The 21,761-nt window shown below is 44.8% G+C and overlaps 1 protein-coding gene across 2 annotated transcripts; it reads left to right on the top strand.

The window, feature by feature from the left end:
• The first annotated feature begins 1,734 nt into the window (after window positions 1–1,734).
• LOC137342734 (mediator of RNA polymerase II transcription subunit 30-like) lies at window positions 1,735–15,370 on the top strand. 2 transcript variants are annotated; one of them, XM_068006892.1, is made up of 5 exons: window positions 1,735–1,819; window positions 3,626–3,855; window positions 7,666–7,824; window positions 8,522–8,614; window positions 14,364–15,370. In XM_068006892.1, the coding sequence occupies exons 2-5, from the start codon at window positions 3,643–3,645 to the stop codon at window positions 14,457–14,459; spliced, it is 561 nt and encodes a 186-aa protein (XP_067862993.1). In that variant the 5' UTR covers window positions 1,735–1,819; window positions 3,626–3,642; the 3' UTR covers window positions 14,460–15,370. The 2 variants fall into 2 exon arrangements, with proteins under 2 accessions (XP_067862993.1, XP_067862994.1); XM_068006893.1 differs by lacking the exon at window positions 1,735–1,819 and adding an exon at window positions 2,477–2,710.
• Window positions 15,371–21,761: the final 6,391 nt, after the last annotated feature.

Below are 21,761 nucleotides of genomic sequence, written 5' to 3'. Positions count from 1 at the left end.
ATTTGAACACAAGGATGAGATGTTTATCATTGAAGCATTCAGTGACCGGGAGTTAATGTAGGTCAGCGAGCACAGGGGGTGATGGGTGAACGGGACTTGGTGTGAGTTAGGATACGGGCAGCAGAGTTTTGGATGAGCTCAAGTTTATGGAGGGTGGAAGATGGGAGGCCAGTCAGGAGAGCATTGGAATAGCATCATCCAGGACTGGATTTCTGATAAGCAGTCCAACACAGAAGCAGTGGAGGGGTTGGGAGAGGTGGTGGTGAGTTCGAGTTGGGTGTCGTTGGTGACCAGATCAAGGTCTGCTGTGATGCCCTTCGTATATGAATAGCCCACTATCTGGGGTCACACTTTAAGAATGGCCATTTAGTTCAGGAGCTGATATTGTCTGATGCTCATGGAATTGTACCCAAACCTACATCAGTATTTTCATGATGTGGAGATGCCGGTGATGGACTGGGGTGGACAAATGTAAGGAATCTTACAACACCAGGTTATAGTCCAACAAATTTATTTTAAAATCACAAGCTTTCGGAGATTATCTCCGAAAGCTTGTGATTTTAAAATAAATTTGTTGGACTATAACCTGGTGTTGTAAGATTCCCAGTATTTTCATGGAAGAGAAGGAAAGTTTTAAAGGGGATGACCCTTTCACATCAGTTTTTGTCTCTGGTTCCAGGTGTTTGGCTCAAAGATCTTCCCCCATCCCAACATGAAATGCAGTGGGATGTGTTAGTAAGTGTACCAGTCAATACCCCTCCTCGTAACTGTATTAACTGGTTCTTGATGGGTTGGGCTGTGTATCAAACAGTGATGGTTAGTGACTGTTGTACCCTCGCCGAATTCACTCTACTGTCAAGATGTGAAAAATATAATTCACTGGTTACTGGACTCATTCTTTGTTCCTGACTGGCTCAGCACATTCGACCGATGGAGAGACGGTTCTGTAACGTCGGATGTGCCTCTAACAGAGACGGGGGTCCCCAGTGGGAGGCTCTCTATACAGGGATCCTCCCGTGTTACTTTGGGGATCTGGGGTGGAGGGTGTTGCACGGAGCAGTCGCGTGCAACCGGCGGTTACGCCATTTCACGGACACCCAGGCCGCTTGTGATTTCTGCGGCCTGGAGGAGTCCGTGTTCCATCTGTACACTGGGTGTGTGAGACTGCAGCCCATATTCCATTATTTGAAGGGGCTGCTCCTCAAGTTCTGGCTGCATTTCAGTCCCACGCTCCTGATCTTTGGCCGCCCGGTGAGGAGGGGGGCGGGCAGGTCGGTGGACGTTCTCGTGGGCCTGCTCCTGGGCCTGTCCAAGGTGGCCATCCACAGGTCTAGGATGATCGTGGTCCGTGGGGGCGGTCGCTCGGCCTGTCTGCCTCTCTTCCGCGGAATGCTCCGCGCCCGGGTGGCCCTGGAGATGGAGCACGCGGTGTCTGCCGGTACGCTCGAGGCTTTCCGCGACCGGTGGGCACCGCAGGGGCTGGAGTGCATCCTGGACGAGGAGAATAAAATTTTAATTTGAACACTTGGTTTTGGTTTGTTTGGTTTTAGTATTTAAGCACACCCCACCCCCCCTTCTTATAAAAGGGGGGCCTAATACACAAAAAAAAATTGAAAGAAAAAAAGTGTGTAATGAATGGCCCAACACTCACTCAGGAACGCTCCAAGTACGGAAGTGAAGTCACCTACTCTCCATCTCTGATTGGTTCCTAAACAACAAGACCGCTTCCTGTTACAATATTGAAAGTTTCTATTTTACGTAAGAAAGGTTCGAGAGCGAGCGGGGGAAGCTGGCGGGTTTGCACTTGAAGCTTAAAGAGGTAAAGGGTTTGATTTAGGTAGGGAGGGAGGAGGAGGAGGAGGAGGAGGAGGCGGCGCGATTTCCCTCTCCACCTAATCCGTGTGTGGTTTTTTCAAAAAAAGATATAAAATAACATTTTAACTTTAGCAGACAAAAGATTGGTTCTGTTTCGTTGGTGGCAACGTTACCGATTCATTTCGTGCAGTCGATCGTTTCTCGAATCTAATTATTTAATTGTGAATTTAAACAGGTGGAAGGGGCTTCACAGAGAGTGGGGGGTTTTTAGGGGGGGACGATGCGCCGGACGTGCTGTGATACATTGTAGCGGCGCGATTACACCGTTCGCAACATTGTGTCGGAATGTTTCGAATGTTGGTTTCACTGCGTTCGCGATGTTTGTTACATGTTTGTTACAATGTGTCCGGGCGGCTGAAACTGACGTGTCCGCTGTCCCCAGCCGTGAAATTGACCTGGTCTCAGTCTCTCCTGGAGGGACTCGGTCTCCATCCTGTTCCAAGGGGCAGCCTGACCCTGCTCGCTGCCGTTCCCAATTCTCAGTGCCGTTCCCAGCCTTTTCCCAAATCGAATCTTTCAAATATTTAAATGTTTGATTTTTATTTTTATTTTTAGAGTCGGCTTCGGGTTTCTCCCAACGCGAATCCGGGTTTCACCTTAAATCGTGATTCTGGAATTGTTTCCTCCCGTGTGAGAGCCGTCAGTCACCAGTAGCCCGGCTCTCTATCGGCGGGGGCGGGGCGCTGCACCGTCTGCTACTGAGTGTTTGCAATTTGAAAGGATCCCAAACAATGGAATATTTAAAAAGGCGTGGAGTGGGAAATCGGCCCCCCGAGTTCTTCTCTGCTTGCCCTCCACGCACGTGGGTAAATGCGCAGTCTGTTGTGATGCTGAGGTATGTGGAGCAGGAAAGCCCCTCTCACTCGACCTAGGCCACTGAGACCGTATAGAGCCTCGGGAGAGGAGGCAAGAAAACTGGATTATTTTACTGACCCCCTTCGAACACAAAATATCTTTTCTTGTGGCTTTATAAATATTCATGGCTCCTTCTATTCCACTCACCCCGTTTCTTTCCTTTTTTCCCTCCTATTTTCTTTCCTCTCCCTCGTCACCTCTCTCTCAGCCCAGCCTGATCCGTCCTTGCCTGACATCAGCACAGACATTTTCTCGCAAAAAATCACCAGCCATGTGTTTCCTCCGCAGCTGGAGTTGCTGAAGCTGATCTCCATAAGGGTTCTGGTTTGAAAGGATTAAATTATGAGGACAGATTGCATAAACCTGGCTTGTGTTCCCTTGAGTTTAGAAGATTGAAGGGCCATCTAATGGATTATTTAAAATGATGAAGATATTCGATAGGATTGATAGAGAGGAACTATTTCCTCTGCTGGGGGAATCCAGAACAAGGGGGCATAATCTTTAAAATTAGAGTCAGGCGGTTGGGGAGTGAAATCAGGAAGCGGTTTTTCATCCAATGGATAGTAAAAATCTGGAACTCCGTTGCTCCGTATCCCTCGATCCCCTTACCCAACAAAAATCTATCGATCTCAGTCTTACAGTTCAGTTGACCCCAGCGTCCACAGCCTTTTGGGGGAGAGAGATTTCCACTACCCTTTGTGTGAAAAAGTGCACCCTGATTTCACTCTTGAACGGCCCGGCTCTAATTTGAAGAGTGTGTTCCCTTGTTCTTGAGGAAATAGTTTCTCTGTATTTGCCCTATCGAATCCTTTCATTCTTTATAGCACCTTGATCAGATCACCCGTTCAACCTTCTAAACTCCGAGCCTCTCCTGTTAACCCTTTGTTTTCTGCAGGTTTGCCTCGACGGGCAATGACGGCGCTACCTGGGGCCGGGCCGCGGATTCCAGGCCTGCACTCGCAACCCGCCGCCCCCGTCCATCCCGCTCAGCCAGTCCCCCCGCAACAGCCACAGAGCGCCCTGCGTGAGATCACGTGCGTCACCCTCTGCAAGGTCGGCCAGGAAACCGTCCAGGACATTGTGGCTCGTACGATGGACATCTTCCACATGCTCCGGGCAACACAGGTAACCAGCCTCATCCCTGCCCACCTTACGTTTTTGTGAATTTAATGCTCATCACCTGGTGGGTACAATCATGATGAATTGGCAGTCTTGATCCCATGGTATGGGAGAAAACCAGAGAGAGAGAGAGACCGACCAACCCTCGTGAGCAGATAAGGCCAGCAGGGAAGAGGCAAAGTACAATTTCAAAAGTTGCGGGTGACACCAAATCTGGGGGTATATTTAATACCGAGGTAGATTGCGGCAAAATACAAGAAGACATTGATAAACTTGCAGAATGGGCGTGTAATTGGCAAATGAATTTCAACATAGATAAGAGTGAGGTGGTACATTTTGGTAGGAAGAATGAGGAGGCCACATACTGCTTGGATAATAAGAGTGTAAATGGGGTAGAGTAGCAGAGGGATCTCGGGGAACAGATACACAAATCATTAAAAGTAGCGACACAGGATAATAAGCCCATTTTAAAAAAAAATAAGCAAACCAAGCATTGGGGTTCATTTTCTAGAGGGATAGAATTGAAAAGCAGAGAAGTTACATTAGATAGAAAGAACTTGCTCTGATAGTGACTTTCACAACCTCAGGATGTCGCAAAGTGCTTTACAGCCAGTGAAGTACTTTTTGAAGTGTAGTCACTGTTGTAATGTAGGAAACGTGTATAGAACCTTGGTGAGACCACACTGGGAGCACTGTGCACAGTTCTGGTCTCCATATTATAAAAAGGATATAGAGGCACTGGGGAAAGTGCAAAAAAAGATTTACAAGGATGATACCAGAAGTGAGAGGTTATACCAGGAATGACTGGGGCTCTTTTCTCTCGGAGAAAGAAGGCTGAGGAGTGACCTGATCGAGGTCTAAGATTATGAAGGAGTTCGATAGGGTAGACGTAGAGAAGATGTTTCCACTTGTGGGGGAGTCCAAAACTAGAGGTTATAAATATAAAATAGTCACTAATAAATCCAATAGAGAATTCAGGAGAATCCCCTTTACCCAGAGAGTGGTGAGAATGTGGAACTCGCTACCACAAGGAGTATTTGAGGTGCATATCATAGTTACATTTAAAGGGAAGCTATATAAACACATGAGGGAGAAAGGAATAGAAGGCTATGCTGATGGGTGGGAGGAGGCTCGTGTGGAGCATAAACCCTGACGTAGACCAGCTGGGCTGAAAAGATTTACAGAAAAAGGCCAGTGTCATTTCCAGATTTTTTTTTTAAAACCAAATTCAAATTCTCAAAACTGCCATGGTGGGATTTGAACTCTTGTTCTCTGGATTACTAGTCCAGTAACACAACCACTACACTACCCTACCCATCGTGAACCTGGTGTAAGGTGTGGGTACAATCATGATGAATTGATAGTTTTGATCACATGGTATGGCAGAAAACGAGAGAGAGACTGTGTGTGTGTGTGACTGTGTGTGTGTGTGACTGTGTGTGTGTGTGACTGTGTGTGTGTGACTGTGTGTGTGTGTGACTGTGTGTGTGTGTGACTGTGTGTGTGTGTGACTGTGTGTGTGTGTGACTGTGTGTGTGTGTGTGACTGTGTGTGTGTGTGTGACTGTGTGTGTGTGTGTGACTGTGTGTGTGTGTGTGACTGTGTGTGTGTGTGTGACTGTGTGTGACTGTGTGTGACTGTGTGTGACTGTGTGTGACTGTGTGTGACTGTGTGTGACTGTGTGTGTGTGTGTGTGTGTGTGTGTGTGTGTGACTGTGTGTGTGTGTGTGACTGTGTGTGTGTGTGTGACTGTGTGTGTGTGTGTGACTGTGTGTGTGTGTGTGACTGTGTGTGTGTGTGTGACTGTGTGTGTGTGTGTGACTGTGTGTGTGTGTGTGACTGTGTGTGTGTGTGTGACTGTGTGTGTGTGTGACTGTGTGTGTGTGTGTGTGTGTGTGTGTGTGTTCGTGTACTGGGAAGAAGTGAAATGTATTCTCCATTAGAAGGGAAGCAGGACATGAAAGGGTGTGTTTTCACCTCCCTGTGACTGGTCACATCGTTCACCTGACGAAGGAGGAAGCCTCCGAAAGCTTGTGAATTTAAAATAAAATTGCTGGACTATAACTTGGTGTTGTAAAATTGTTTACAATTGGTTACAGAATCACAGCAGAGGCTTCAGAATGTTCCAATCTGCCCTCACTTAGTGTTTTTTTTAAGGAGTTGCAGTACTGCACCCCGACCACCAGAGGATGCAGTTGCTCTTTGTGACGAACCTCAGCCGCCTGCTTGGTGCAGAGCTCAGGGTTACTATACTGTTCAGTGATAATATTCTGTTAGTTGGCATCAGGAACAATGAGCATGTCCCATGAATTTGAACCTCGTCGTTAATGGGAGCAGTAAAAAGACTTTGTAAAGTTGTACTGAGGAGCAGCAGGCGAGTTCAGATTTCTCATTGTCCAGCAAATCTGGTTCAGGAAGAGATGGTTAATTCCACCTTTTAAACTAAAGAGACAGAATTCCTGGAAGAAATCTCCCCAGGCAGAAGGATCTCTGCTTTGCTGTGTGGATTTTTTGTTTTGGATTGAGGCAGAATGTTACAGCTCAGTTACGACAGTTCCTTTACTTCCTGGTGCGAATGTGGGAACATTTAACTTAAAATAAAAGCAGAAATTGCTGGAAATACTCAGCAGGTCAGGCAGCATCCGTGGAGAGAGAGAGAAACAGAGTTAACGTTTCAGGTCGATGACCCTTCATCAGAACTGATACGTTAACCCTACGTATCTCTCCACAGAGATTTTTGAACTCAGGAAGTTGATTAACAGGGACACTGTAGATGGATTATAAACATTCTGCTTCACGAGCCTGTATCACTGAATACAGCATCAGGATATAACCAACCCCTACAGCACACAGTGGGCTGGGTTAATTGAGAGGTGATGTTACAATATCACCTGCTTTCATCCTTTTCAACAAAAACTTATAAAGCACCTTTTAACATGGAAAATCCCTCGTAATTTAAAAAAAAGTTTCAAAATCAAGTTTCTAAGTTCAAAACTAGACACAGAATTGACAAGGAGGTGACTGTGCCTCAGTTTTTTCGTAGACTCTTGCAGCACAGAAGGAGGCCATTTGGCCCATCGTGCCTGTGCCGGCTCTTTGAAAGAGCTATCCAATTAGTCCCACTCCCCCTGCTCTTTCCCCATAGCCCTGCAAATTTTTCCTTTTCAAGTATTTATCCAATTCCTTTTTGAAAGTTACTATTGAATCTGCTTCCACCGCCCTTTCAGGCAGTGTATTCCAGGTCATAAAAACTTGCTGTGTTTAAAAAAAAATTATTCTGCTCCTCATCTCCCCTCTGGTTCTTTTGCCAATTATCTTAAATCTGTGTCCTCTGGTTACCGACCCTCCTGCCACTGGAAACAATTTCTCCGTATGTCACAAGCCCTCATAATTTTGAACACCTCTATTAAATCTCCCCTTAACCATCTCTGCTCTAAGGAGAACAACCCCAACCCCTCCAGTCTCCCCATGTAACTGAGGTCCCTCATCCCTGGTACCATTCTAATAAATCTCCTCTGCACCCTCTCCAAGGGCCAGATTTGGGTGAAAAATAAATAAATCCGGGAAAAATTGTATATCTTGTCGGCAAACTTTCCTGCTTCCTGATCCATTATGTTTTACCTGAAGTCTCGGTCTGTGATGGAGGGGCGGGGGGGCTATTGGGAAGAGTAAGATCGAGGGACAAGGGGCAGTGGATCAGGGTGATTGATGGGAGTGACCCCGTTTGTATGATGACAATATTTAAATCTTGCTGTACCCACTCTATCTCCCCCCCCCCCCCCCCCCCCACCCCCGAATCCTCTTGTTTCTACGCAGCTTCCAAACGGCGTGACCCCGAATCACACAGTGTACCAGGAGCGGTACAACAAACTCCAGGAGCATCTGCGCCAGCTCACTCTGCTCTTCAAGAAGCTGCGGTTGCTTTACGATAAGTGTGGAGAGATGTGCGGGGTCGCTGACGTCTCAGTGACAGAGGTACCGAGCGACCAAAACAAAACTGTCTCTATTGGTTTTCTTTCCCAGTACGAATAATGCACCGAGGAAATCATAATGAAATGAAGTTAGCAAGCAACTCTCGTTGTTTATTATTATTATTAAATAATAATTATCACTGAACTAAAGGCACGTTTGGGCACCCAGTCTCAGGAACGACATCTTGGACATGGAGGGGGGTACAGTGCAAATATTTCAGAATGGTACAGCGGTTTAAAGGGTTAAATTATGAGGACAGATTGCATAAACTTGGTTTGTATTTCCTGAGGTTTAGAAGATTATGGGGTGATCCAATCAATGTATTTAAAATGATTAAAGGATTTGGTAGGGTAGATACAGAGAAACTTTCCTCTGGTGGGAGAGCCCCGAACATAATAAAATTAGAGCTCGGCTATTTGGGAGTGAAATCAGGAAGCACTTCTTCACACAAAGGGGTAATGGGAGTCTGGAACTTGCTCCCCCAGAAAGGCTGTGGGTCAATTGAAACTTTGAAGACTGAGATCGATGGATTTTTGTTGGGTAAGGGTATTCAGGGATATGGAGCAAAGGTGGTTAAATGGAGTTGAGGTACGAATCAGCCGTGATCTAATTGAATGACAGAGCAGGCTCGATGGGCTGAACGGCCTCCTTCTGTTCCTGTCTTCCTTTTCAAACGCTGTTGTGTGTTTTCTGTCCGCAGTTAATTCCTTTTGTGGGTGAAGAGCCCTTCAGACCTTCGGATCTTCCGAATGTTGGTGGTTTGGCAAACAAGGAGTGCCAGGAAATCCTCGAGGTAAAATGGGCACGCTCGCAACTGCTGATTTTAAATTGTTTCCCTGCCACGCTTGTAAAAGTGCTGTAGGTCATTTGTGGTAAAATCATCTCGGGCAGGACCCTTTCCCGGGAACCCCTCAGACGCACTGCATCCAGATTTTTTAAAATAATAGTGGATAACCCCTGGCATTGCCCAGGAGTAGTCTGGGAGTTTGGAGCACAGTTGTGAGGCCTGTCCCTTTTAAGGCCACTGTTTAAATACTGCTCGTTGTGGAGCTCCAGGTAACTCATAAGTTGCACATAAATAGAGAATGTTCTAATTTTCTTTTTAAAAAGTTGGTTAGCATCTAACAAAATGAGTTGTCTGGAGTATAATAAACGAGCTGGTGTCAACTGTGGCTCGGTGGGTTTCTCTCTCACCTCTGAGTCAGAAGGTTGTGGGTTCAAGTCCCCACTCCAGAGACTTGAGCACAAAATCTAGGCTGACACTCCGGTGCAGTACTTGAGGGAGTGCTGCACCGTTAGAGGTGCCGTCTTTCGGATGAGACTTTAAACCGAGGCCCCGTCTGCCCTCTCGGGGACGTGAAAAAGTCCCAAGGTACTATTTCGAAGAAGAGCAGGGGAGTTTTCCCTGGCCAATATTTATCCCTCAACCAACACCACTAATAGAGAGTATCTGGTCATTATCTCATCGCTGTTTGTGGGATCTTGCTGTGCGCAAATTGGCTGCCCCGTTTCCTACGTTAAAACAGTGACTGCACCTCAAAACTACCTCACTGGCTGTCAGGCGCATGAGGACGTCGTGAGATTGTGAAAGGAGTGATGGAAATGCAAGTTCTTTACCGTTAAAAGATAGAGACTAACCTGCTCACATTGAGTGCTCTGCTTTTAAATAAACACATTATTGAGGGTGTAATGTCGAGTGAAAGGCCAGGGCTCAGAGTGCAGCTTGAACTAATGGTGAATAGAGTTACAGAGAAGATGAGTTAAATCAAGAGGTGGGTAAATGAGTGGTTAAGGGGGTCTGTCTGTCTCACTCCGGGTCTCTGAATTCTTGCAGTTCATACAACCAGACCCTCCCTCCTTCCCTCCCCCATTCTCCCCCCCCCCCCCCCCCCCCCCCCGTCCCATTTAGAATTCTGATCCGTGATGTTTGCAGCTGCTCTCTCGTTGTTGCTGTGGGCTGTCTGTGAGGTGCAGATTGATTGTGCTTTGAGTTGCAGTCCTGAGTTGAGCCAGTGGGTGGCGGGATTTTCAAAGACTCTTAATTCTGGGCCCTGTCTGACTCACTGTTTGAAGTTTGCTCATGAGAAAGTGGCTTTCGGTCCATCAAACCTCATCGCTCCAGTACATTAATTGAAATAACTACAGCCACAATCGTGCAATAATCACAAACTGCTCAGTTTTTTCACTGGACAGTCTAGGTTTTGAGTGCCTTTTTCAGAAATAGCAACCAGCCATTAGAGAGAGGAATTCCCCCCCCCGCACTCCCTCCTTCCCCCATGTTGTGATTGTGAATAAAATAATAAGCAGTAATTTTATTGCATTTTATTGTGATATATTTGGCAGCTGATGTGTTCTTGTGTTATATAATCCAGCATTGAATGAGAAAGGAAAACACTGAGATTAGTTATGTTTGCAAACTGCTTTACATTCATCAGCTCCCAGCTTACAGTCTACAGATTCCAATCTGGTTGTTTAATTGCACCATTGATCAAGCACTGGTGTTAAGGGAATATCTCTCAATTCTCCTACTCAAACTGATAGATCATTATGGTTGATCCATTGGTGGTTGGCACTATTCGAAGAGGAGCAGGGGAGTTCTCCCTGGTGTCCTGGCCAACTTTTACCCCTCAGCCAACATCACCAAAACAGATTATCTGGTCATTTATCTCACTGCTGTGTGTGGGAACTTGCTGTGTGCAAATTGGCTTTTGCAAACTACATTCAAACAGTGACTCTTCCTCAGAAGTACTTCATTGGCTGTAAAGCACTTTTGGATGTCCTGAGGATGTGAAAGGTGCTATATAAATGCAAGTTTTTTTTTTCTTTCTTTAAAGTAATAGTAAAGCCTGTTTTAAATACAGAATAAAATCATAGAATGGTTACAGCACAGAAGGAGGCCATTCGGCCCATCGAACCTGTGCCAGTTCTTGTAAGAGCAATCCAGTTGGTCCCACTCTTGCCCCGTAGCCCTGAAAATGTTTTCTCTTAAATATTTATCCAATTCCCTTTTGAAAGCCACGATTGAATCTGCTTCCACCACCCTTTCAGGCAGCGCATTCCAGATCATAACAACTCGCTGCGTGAAATAATTTTTCCTCATGTTGCCTTTGGTTCTTTTGCCAATCACCTTAAACCTGTGTCCTCTGGTTCTCGACACTTCCGCCAATGGGAACAGTTTCTCTTTATTTACTTTATCTAAACCGGTCATGATTTTGAACACTTCTATCAAATCTTCTCTCAACCTTCTCTGCTCGAAGGAGAACAACCCCAGCTTCTCCAATCTATCCACGTAACTGAAGTCCCTCATCCCTGGAACCATTCTAGTAAATCTTTTCTGCACCCTCTCTAAGGCCTTCACATCCTTCCTAAAGTGCGGTGCCCAGAATTGGACATAATACTCCAGTTGTGGCCGAACCAGTGTTTTATAAAAGGTTCAACATAACTTCCCTGCTTTTGTACTCTATGCCTCTATTTATAAAGCCCAGGATCCCGTATGCTTTTTTAACCACTTTCTCAACCTGTCCTGCCACCTTCAAAAATTTGTGCACATATCCCCCCAGATTTCTCTGTTCCTGCACCCCCTTTAGAATTGTACCATTTAGTTTATGTTGCCTCTCCTTGCTCTTCCTACCAAAATGCATCACTTCTCATTTCTCTGCCTTAAATTTCATCTGCCACGTGTCCGCCCATTCCGCCAGCCTGTCTGTGACCTCTTGAAGTCCTCACTGTTTACTACACTTCCAAGTTTTGTGTCATCTGCAAATTTTGAAATTGTGCCCTGCACACCCAAGTCCAAGACATTAAAATATATTTTAAAAAAAGCAGTGGTCCTAGTACCGACCCCTGGGGAACACCACTGTACACCTTCCTCCAGCACAAAAAACAAACGTTCACCACCACTCTATGTTTCCTGTCACTTAGCCAATTTTATATCCATACTGCCACTGCCCTTTTTGTTCCATGGGCTTAAATTTTGCTGACAAGCCTATTATGTGGCACTTTATCAAACGCCTTTTGAAAGTCCAAATACACCACATCAGCTGCATTGCCCTCATCAACCCTCTCTGTTATCACATCAAAAAACTAAATCAAGTTAGTTAAACATGATTTGCCTTTAATAAATCCGTGCTGGCTTTCCTTTATTAATCCACACTTGTCCAAGTGACTCTTAATTTTGTCCTGGATTATCGTTTCTAAAAGTTTCCCCACCACCGAGGCTGAACTAGAGGCATTGAGTACAACTGTAGTTGCTGGGTTTATCCTTACACCCTTTTTTGAACAAATTTTGCAATTCCCCAGTCCTCTGGCACCACCCCCGTATCTAAGGAGGATTGGAAGATTATGGCCAGTACCTCTGCAGATTCCACCCGTACTTCCTTCGGTAATCTAGGATGCATCCCATCCAGACCAGCTGACCTATCTACTTTAAGCATAGCCAGCCTTTCTAGTAGGTATTACCTCATAATATAACAGTGGAAGCAACAGCTGGTCCCCTCTTCATAGTATCACAGTTTGTTACAGCACAGAAGGATGCAATTCGGCCCATCGTGCATATGCCGGCTCCTTGAAAAAGCGATCCAATTAGTCCCACTCCCCTGCTCTTTCCCCGCAGCCCTCTAACTTTTTTTTTCTTTGAAGTTATAATCCAATTCCCTTTTGAAAGTTATTAATGATTCATCACAGACTGGGGAGATCGCAGCAATGGGGAGTAGGACAAGTGAAGGAAGAGAAACAAACAATGAAACCTGGAGAGGAAAGAAATTCAAATAAGAGATTAAAAAAATAACTAAGAAATTAACAGAACCTACCAGAGATGGACGGCCCTGGTATGAGGTTTAGGATGAACTGCTGCTAGTCCAACTTTTATTTACTCTGGTCTGCTGGGATTCTATTCAATGGGAGTGGGTTTGGTCCATTAGGATTCTACAGGTTGGGATTGGGTTTGATCTATTGGAATTCAATACAATGGGAGTGAATGGGAAGGATGTGTTACGTGGAGAGACTGGAGAAGCTGGGGTTGTTCCCCTTGGAGCAGAGAAAGTTAAGGGGAGATTTAATAGAGGTGTTCAAAATCATGAGGGGCTTTGATAGAGTAAATAAGGAGAAACTGTTGCCAGTGGCAGGAGGGTCGGTAACCAGAGGACACAGATTTAAGGTAATTGGCAAAAGAACCAGAGGTGAGATGAGGAGAATTTATTTTTTTTAACGCAGCAAGTTGTGATCTGGAATGCGCTGCCTGAAAGGGCGGTGGAAGCAGATTCAATAATAACTTTCAAAAGGGAATTGGATAAATACTTGAAGAGGAAAAATTTGCAGGGCTATGGAGAAAGGGCAGCGGAGTGGGACTAATTGGATAGCTGTTTCAAAGAGCCGGCACAGGCACGATGGGCCGAATGACCGTCTTCTGTGCTGTATCATTCTATGACGTTGGTCCATTGGAATTCTACAGATTTGGGAGTGGGTTTGATCCATTGGAATTCTATACAATGGGAATGAACAGGAAGGACTTTGGTCCATTGGAATTCTACAGTATGGGAAAGATTTTTGTCCATCAGAATTCTATATTCAGATCAACAATTAGGTACAGATTGACTCTAGGTTGAGCTGGGAGCAGCAGTGAAATGTTGCCTTATTCATATGCCTGCAGTATTACAAGCGTTAAAATCACAGCAGGTCATGTTATGTTCTTGGTCTCTCTTAAATGTCATTATTTTTGTGTCTGTGCACGATACCCACTCATGTTGGACTTATATAATTTATGTAAAAGGTTGCTCATTAATTTAGTGCCTCCTTAAATGCCAAGGACTCTTGTGCTATATGGACCTGGGCCAGCTAGCTCCCCAATTACTGGCTAATTCATGTCTGGAAGCAAACTGCAAATAATTAGTAAAAAGGTCAGTGGAATCATCATTGTGGAAAATAAATTGCCAAATGTTACTAGATCCAACTGTTGGTGCATCTGGGTACGTTCATTAGACTGAAGCAGTGCATCATGTGGTCAGTGGCTCCTAGGGGCGTCTGACGTATCGTGGTGTACAAAACAGCCGATCAGAGGGTTGGATTGATTGTGTGGTGCGGGGGAAACTTTCTTGCCTTGCCCAAAAGGGGGCAGAAATTGGCATGCGTTGCGCCCGTTTTTCAAGAGTACAATGGGCGCAAAGCAAGAAAGCACTTGCATTTATATAGCGCCTTTCACGACCTCAGGACATCTCAAAGCGTTTCAGTCAATGAAGCACTTTTGAAGTGTAGTCACTGTTGTAATGTAGGAGACGTGGCAGCCAATTTGCGCACAGCAAGATCCCACAAACTGCAATGTGATAATGACCTGATCTGTTTTGGTGATGTTGGTTGAGGGATAAATATTGGCCAGGACTCCCCATGTCATCTTTGTTTAGCAGCATGGGATCTTTTATGTCCACTCGAGACGGGGCCTGGGTTTAACGTCTCATCTGAAAGACTGTGAAATATGGTGAAAACACAGGGCTGAGATAGAGACTGACAGCCTTTCCTGTTCCTAAACATTCTGTTCTGTGCTCTCCTAGAAACTACATCAGAAGAACCAAGAACTGAAGCACATTATGGACCAGCTACGAAATCTCATTTGGGACATCAACTCGATGCTGGCAATGAGGAACTAAGCACAGGCTTGAAATCCCATTTTGTTTTACAAACTGACCTCGCCATTTAGATTGTTTAAAGATAGAAACCTTCAAGTAGTTTGTGTGTGTGTGCGTTTTTGTTTTTTGCACTGTATATATTACTGTTTTTCTACATTTACAAAAAAAAAGAAAAACAAAAAAAATGTAATTTGTACACAGGGAAATTAATTTGAATACTTTGTCCAGTAAATTTGTTCAGATGCCATGAGTCTCTCTGACACAATGCATTTTGTTATTTTTGTGTGTGATCGGGTCCAAGTTTCTTTGTGTGGTAGTTCTTAGCAATGTGGGGTTGGTCCAGGATTAGGGTTGCCAACCCTCCAGGATTGCCCTGGAGTCTCCAGGAATTGAAGATTGATATCCAGGACGTTGTTGTGAGCAAAAGCCCCCCAGGGAGAAAAATCATCCAGGTATTAAAAAAATATTATTTGCTTTTTAAAAATTTTCTTTGAACACTTTCACTTATAAGCAAAAACATTGGAAGGGGGGAGGGTGGTGGGGAAGAGTTGTTTGACTGAGGTTGAGGATGTGTTGATAGACCAATGATGGAGGTGGGGTGGTGGGAGATGGGAGGTCATGTGATGAAACCTCCAGGAATACGTTCAACCAAAGTTGGCAACCCTACAACCACTGGAGAAACCATAGTTGGCAACAGCCCAATGGCACTTGTCAGACTGCAGTACGTTACTGCATCAGAGAGAATGAAGAGTTTGGTCTGTTGTGTCTCGGAGTTCGATGAGGTGACTCACTACATGTGACCCGTATTGTAATTACCCAACTTGGAAATCCCATCGTTGTATTTGTGGTGACTGGTGGATTTAATTTGTAGCCGGGCGATCCTTGCAGACAGAAATAAGTTCAGCAAAATTTAATAAACAATAAAATACAAAGGGCTGCAATTGTTAGTCTGTCAGAGGAAGCTGTTAATTTGCATTTTTCTACGTAAATAAGACATTAACGGATAATTTTTATTTACATCCCATCAGTCAATGAAAACCATTTGTTAAATTGATCCCTTTGTAACCTGTTTGAATTAGAGTGCATAATGTATTGCTTGTCATGAGTTTAGTCAATTTTCTCTTGCTCTGGGTCTGCCTTGTATTCGAAAGAGATGATGACTCCCTGAGGGCTCACCGAGTGCTGAAATGTGCCACATAACTGACCAAGGAGGTCGCAGGTTTGAGCACAGTCTGTACTGCCAGCTGGTCTTCGGTTGGGCACGAGAGCTGGCTCAACATCACTGGGCCAGGGAGAGAATCAGCCAAGGTTCCTCTTCCTGACTGTCCTGTCCAGCAAACCTTGCCGGCAAATCCAGATGAGGATAGGATCGGACTCGGCTTGTGAAACCATCGTGGACGAATAGCCCAGTGGCACTCTGTATGGGCGCACATGCAATGAATAGGTGAGGTACTGGTAGGAGGATACCCCCAACACAAATCAGTGCATCCAGAAGAGGAGCCTGAGAATATTGGTCACAGTTTAGGGAAGAGCTGGTAATGCCAGGAGGAAGTGCTGCTAAAGGGACCCGATTCATGAAAAAAAGATTTTTTTCATTTGCAAATAACACGATGGAAAAATGCCAGATCCACCTCTCATGAAGAGGCTGCCCCTTTAATGATAAGTAGTTACCCACAGAACATATTCTTGATATGCATCCATGCCTTTTGTTACCTCTAGACTGGACTGTTCCAATGCTGTCCTGGCCGGCCTCCCATCTTCCACCCTCCGTAAACTTGAGCTCATCCAAAACTTTGCTGCCCGCGTCCTAACTCGTGCCAAATCCCGCTCACCCATCACCCCTGTGCTCGCTGACCTGCATTGGCTCCGGGTCCTTGTGTATGAATCCCTCCATGGCTTCGCCCCCTCCCTATCTCTGTAACCTCCTCCAGCCCTACAACCCTCCGAGATCTCTGCGCTCCTCCAATTCTGGCCTCTTGCACATCCCCGATTTTAATCGCTCCACCATTGGCGGCCGTGCCTTCAGCTGCCTAGGGCCTAAGCTCTGGAATTCCCTCCCTAAACCTCTCCGCCCCTCTCTCCTTTTAAGATGCTCCTTAAAACCTACCTCTGTCATATCTCTTTATGTGGCTCAGTATCAAATTTTGTCTGATTACGCTCCTGTGAAGCACCTCGGAATGTTTTACTAAGTTAAAGGTGCTATATAAATGCAAGTTGCTGTTGTTTTAAAACACCTGTGATAATTTCCTATTCACAGTTTCCAGGCCATCCATTTTGTTCAAATGGTGAACGATTTGCATTAGAGTCTTACCAGCAAGCGGCTCTCCCCAGACTGTGTCTGTTCTATAACGCTGGTTTGCAGTTGGTTCGTATAGAGCACAGCGTCCAGTATTTATTAGAACCCGAGGTCATTGATATGAGATTCAGAATTCCTAAAGCTTCCCCCCAGTGAAGGTCGTACAACAAGGTGTAATATCAACTTGTCAGCATCGATGCAGAGCAATCTCCTCAGAAAAAGAACAATTAAATCCCCAAAAGTTAAACAGTACATAAAGAAAATATCAGGGACTGGGGAGTCATTTCGTGACCAATCTCGCAGTTTAATGGTGGTTACAAACTCAGAGGGTCAATTAACAGTCCAAATAGATTGCAATCTTATCTCACTTTTAGCTATCTGACTTATAGCTGAAGACTAGAAAAAACAATCTGTAACTCACTCCTAAGTATACAATAGTCTATATAGACATTGATTAGATTCCAGCCTGTAACTCAGTCCCGGGTATCTGTTTTATATAAAAACCACCCGAACCCCTCGCTTAGATTACAGCCCATGTCTCACATCTGGGTATCTGTTGTTCTATGTATAAACCACGTGAGCCCATTAATTAGATTCCAGCCTGTAACTCGTTCCCAGGTATCTGTTGTTCTATATATAAACCCCTTGATTAGATTCCAGCCTGTAACTCGTTCCCGGGTATCTGTTATTGTACACGTAAACCAGCCGATCTCCTTGATTAGATTCCAGCCTGTAACTCACTCCTGGGTATTTGTTGTTCTATATAAAAACCACTCGAACCACTTGATTAGATTGCAGCCTAATATATTGAACAAGGGTGAATTACAGGCTGGAATCTAAACTGGAGGGTTCAGATAATTTGTATATAGAATATTAGATATTTGGACAAAAGCAAAATACTGCGGATGCTGGAAATCTGAAATAAAAACAGAAAATGCTGGAAAACACTCGGCAGGTCAGGCTTCTGTGGAGAGAGAAACAGAGTTAAAGTTTCAGGTCGATGACCTTTCATCAGAACAGAATACTTGGAAGTGAGTTCAAAATTAGGAAGGGTTTTGATGGATAAAATAAGGAGAAACTGTTTCCAGTGGCAGAAGGGTCGGTAACCAGAGGGCACAGATTTAAGATAATTGGCAAAAGAACCACAGGGAAGGTGAGGAGAATTTTTTTTTAACGCAGCGAGTTGTTATGATCTGGAATGCACTGCCTGAAAGGGTGGTGGAAGCAGATTCAATAATAACTTTCAAAAGGGAATTGGACATGTACTTGCAGGGCTATGAGGAAAGAGCAGGAAAGTGGGACTAATTGGATAGCTCTTTCAAAGAACCGGCACAGGTACGATGGGCCGAATGGCCTCCTTCTGTGCTGTATGATTCTATGATTGTATGTGAAGCATTTTGGGACATCTGAGAGAGGTGTTATAGTCCCACTCCAGGGACTTGAGCATAAAATCCAGGCTGACATTCTAGTGCAGTGCTGAGGGAGTGCTGCACTGTTGGAAGTGCCATCTTTTGGATGAGATGTGAAACCGAGGCCCCGTCTGCCCCCTCAGGTGGACGTAAAAGATTCCATGGCAGGGGAGTTCTCCCTGGTGTACTGGCCAATATTTACCTCTCAACCAACAGCACTAAAACAGATTATCTGGTTATTATCACATTGCTGTGTGTGGGATCTTGCTGTGCGCAAATTGGCTGCTGCGTTTCCTACATTCCAACAGTGCAAATTTTTTCTTTCTTCTATATAAATGTGAGTGTTTTACTGCAAATCTATCAAGAAATATATTGGGGTTAATTACAGGCTGCCATGTAGTAAATGCATAAAATACAAATGCAGCGGAAGTTAATGGCCCTGGAGGGGTGTCCTCCGTTCACATTCCCACAGGGGAACGGGAGATGCAGCAACACGCAAATAAACAATCGGCAGAGCATTTCGGAGACTCCAGGATTCCGAGCTCTTGTCAAATGTTCCCTGATGGAGTGATCAGGAAGTGGGATGATCGTGCTGCAGGTCAGGGAGCTGAGTGTGTGGAGACTGATCGGTTGGCAAAGGGGAAAATCCCGCTACTAGTCTGCGGGCTCCTGGATCTAAACTGCAGACATTATTCTTCACCTGAGAATAACCTTACAATTCCAGCCGTGTGTCTTTTCTGTCACCTTGCACTACTGTGTGTGGGTCACAACGATGTGGTGGTGTTGGAAATCAGGATATTACTGTTGCCATTGACCCATAGAATGTCACGAGTGCCTTAAACGGCAACTTAGAATTCTGGATTGAACCAGGAATGAATTTAAACGCCAAACTTTTCACACAGTTCAATAATTAAAATACATACAGCTCCTGTTTCAGGTTCTAATCTGACCATTATCCTACTCAGAATTCATGTTGCTCTACTCCCTGCTGAATTGGAATACAATTCCTTTTTGAATGCTTCAACTAAATGGCTAATTACTGAACCAGTTCATTCATAATTCATAATTTGGTAACCCCAAGAATTATTTATTAAGGTAAGATTTAGTTCATGGCTTCTTTAGTTTATATGTGCTTTGGTTTTCCATGAATTACCTGTGCACAAACACAACGTTGACTGCACCATTTTAAAGTTTGAATCGTGTCTCCTCCTTAATCTTGTCACTGCCTGTAGATTAGTCCCTTGTATAAGGTCAGTAAGGAGAACAGGCAATGGACAATTAACCCAATCACGGGCCCTATTCTATATCATGCAGACGCACCAACCCCGAGGCGATAAAGCTCAGTGAAAATCACCCCCCCAAACCCCATCTTCCCCATTTGTAATCCAATCAAACTCCAGAACATTTGTCCAAACACGCCAGCATACTCCACCCGGTACGTCATCATCTTTGTCTACTCTTGGCATTGTGCCCAGTTATTGTCAGAAGGTTGTGGGTTTAAGCCCCACTCCAGACACTTGAGTACATAATCTTGACTGACACTTCAGTGCAGTACTGAGGGAGCGCTGCACTGACAGAGATGAAGAACCCCACCTGTCTGTTCAGATGGACATTAAATGATCCCATGGCATTATTTGTAGAGCTGGGAGTTCTCCAGGTGTCCTGGGCCAATATTCATCCCTCACCAACACCACCAAAAACAGATTAACTGCTCATTCATCTCATTTGCTGTTTGTGGGACCTTGTGCACAAAACGGCTGTCGTGTTTGCCCGCATAATATTTCATCGCTCCCCTGTTGGTGGCCGTACCTCCAGCTACCTAGGCTCTCAAAGTCCCTCCCTAAACCGCTCTACTTCTCCTTTAAGACGCTCCTTAAAACCTTCCTCTTTGACCAAGCTTTGGGTCATCTGTCTTAACACCTCCTGATGTGGCTCGGTGTCAAATTTTGTTTGATAATCGCTCCTGTGAATCGCCTTGGGACGTTTCACTACGTTAAAGGTGCTATATGAATGCAAGTTGTTGTTACACTCCAAAACGGTAATTAATGGGTTGCTTTGGGATGTCGTGAGGATGTGATTAGGATCTATATAAAGGCAAGTTCTATTTTTTACCTTTAACTTTCAGATGCTGACTGGCCTGCCGTGGAGTTCCAGCATTTTATGTTTACATTTTGGGGAAAATAGGAGAGAAAGGTCTTGCATTTAAATAGCAGCTTATCACATCCCTCAGAAACCTCCCAACGCACTTTACAATAACAGAATCCTAGAAATTACAGCACAGAATGAGATCATTCCACATGGGCAGGTGCTGGCTCCTTGCATTATTTCCCCATTTCCTTTTATATTCTTCCTTTTCAAATCCTTACCTAATTCCCTTTTAAATGATGTTATTGTGTCTGCCCCAATGATCACTTGTGGTGAAATGTTCCATCTTCGAATAACCTTCTGTAAAAAAAAATCTTCCAAGTTCTCTTTCATTGTTCCAGCTCAGTGTCTTCCAGTAGGAATCACTGACTAGCCATAGTTGGCCGGCCTCCCATCTTCCACCCTCCATAAACTTGAGCTCATCCAAAACTCTGCTGCCCGTATCCTAACTCGCACCAAGTCCCGTTCACCCATCACCCCCTCTGCTCGCTGACCTACATTGGCTCCCAGTCCGGGAACGCTTCGATTTTAAAATTCTCATCCTTGTTTTCAAATCCCTCCATGGCCTCGCCCCTCCCTATCTCTGCAACCTCCTCAAGCTCTAGAACCCTCCGAGATCTCTGTGCTCCTCCAATTGTGGCCTCTTGCGTATCCCCGATTTTAATTGCTCCACCATTGGTGGCCGTGGCCTTCAGCTGTCCAGGCCCTAAGCTCTGGAATTCCCTCCCTAAACCTCTCTACCTCTCTCTCCTCCTTTAAGATGCTCCTTAAAACCTACCTCTTTGACCAAGCTTTTTGTCACCTGTCCTAATATCTCCTTATGTGGCTCAAGGTGAAATTTTCTTTGATAATCATTCCTGTGAAGCGCCTTAGGACGTTTTATTATGTTAAAGGTGCTATATAAATGCAAGTAGTTGTTGTTGGCATCCTTTTATTCCCTAGCTGACCATCATTAAGGGTCGGGGGGTGGGGGGTTGAAATCATATTGGAGGTAATTCTTTATGATGCACAGCTTTCATGACAACTCTTTTGGGGGATGTGCTGCCCGGTGTGGTATGGACAATACAGACCAGGCACTCCATTTTAAATTCTATGCTGCTCTCATCTCCGTTTCGTTCCCAGAAGGGAACCTCTCGCACTTCTTCCTCCTCCCTCTTTCTAGCCTGACAAAGTTTCCTAATGATCCCCTACGGAACTGCCAACCATCTATCAAACTCCCCTACCATCCTCTCTGCTCTGTGTATTAGAAATACTCAACCTGGAGGCAACACAACTTCTCCTATTAACCTTGTCAGTTTGATGCTTTTTACAAACTAGACCAACATCCCCTTAGGTCAATGAATCATACTTTCCTAAATAAATAATTCTACCCACAGTATATGTACCATGTAGATCTAACTCAACACTTATGAATACTAAAATCTTTCCAGTAGCTTTAATCATTTTTAAATGCATTGCAAGTTGAACCCTCAA

This window comes from Heptranchias perlo, chromosome 26 (genome assembly GCF_035084215.1).
Source record: "Heptranchias perlo isolate sHepPer1 chromosome 26, sHepPer1.hap1, whole genome shotgun sequence".
In the NCBI taxonomy this organism is placed as follows: domain Eukaryota; kingdom Metazoa; phylum Chordata; class Chondrichthyes; order Hexanchiformes; family Hexanchidae; genus Heptranchias; species Heptranchias perlo.
This window is presented reverse-complemented; position numbering and strand designations above follow the sequence as displayed.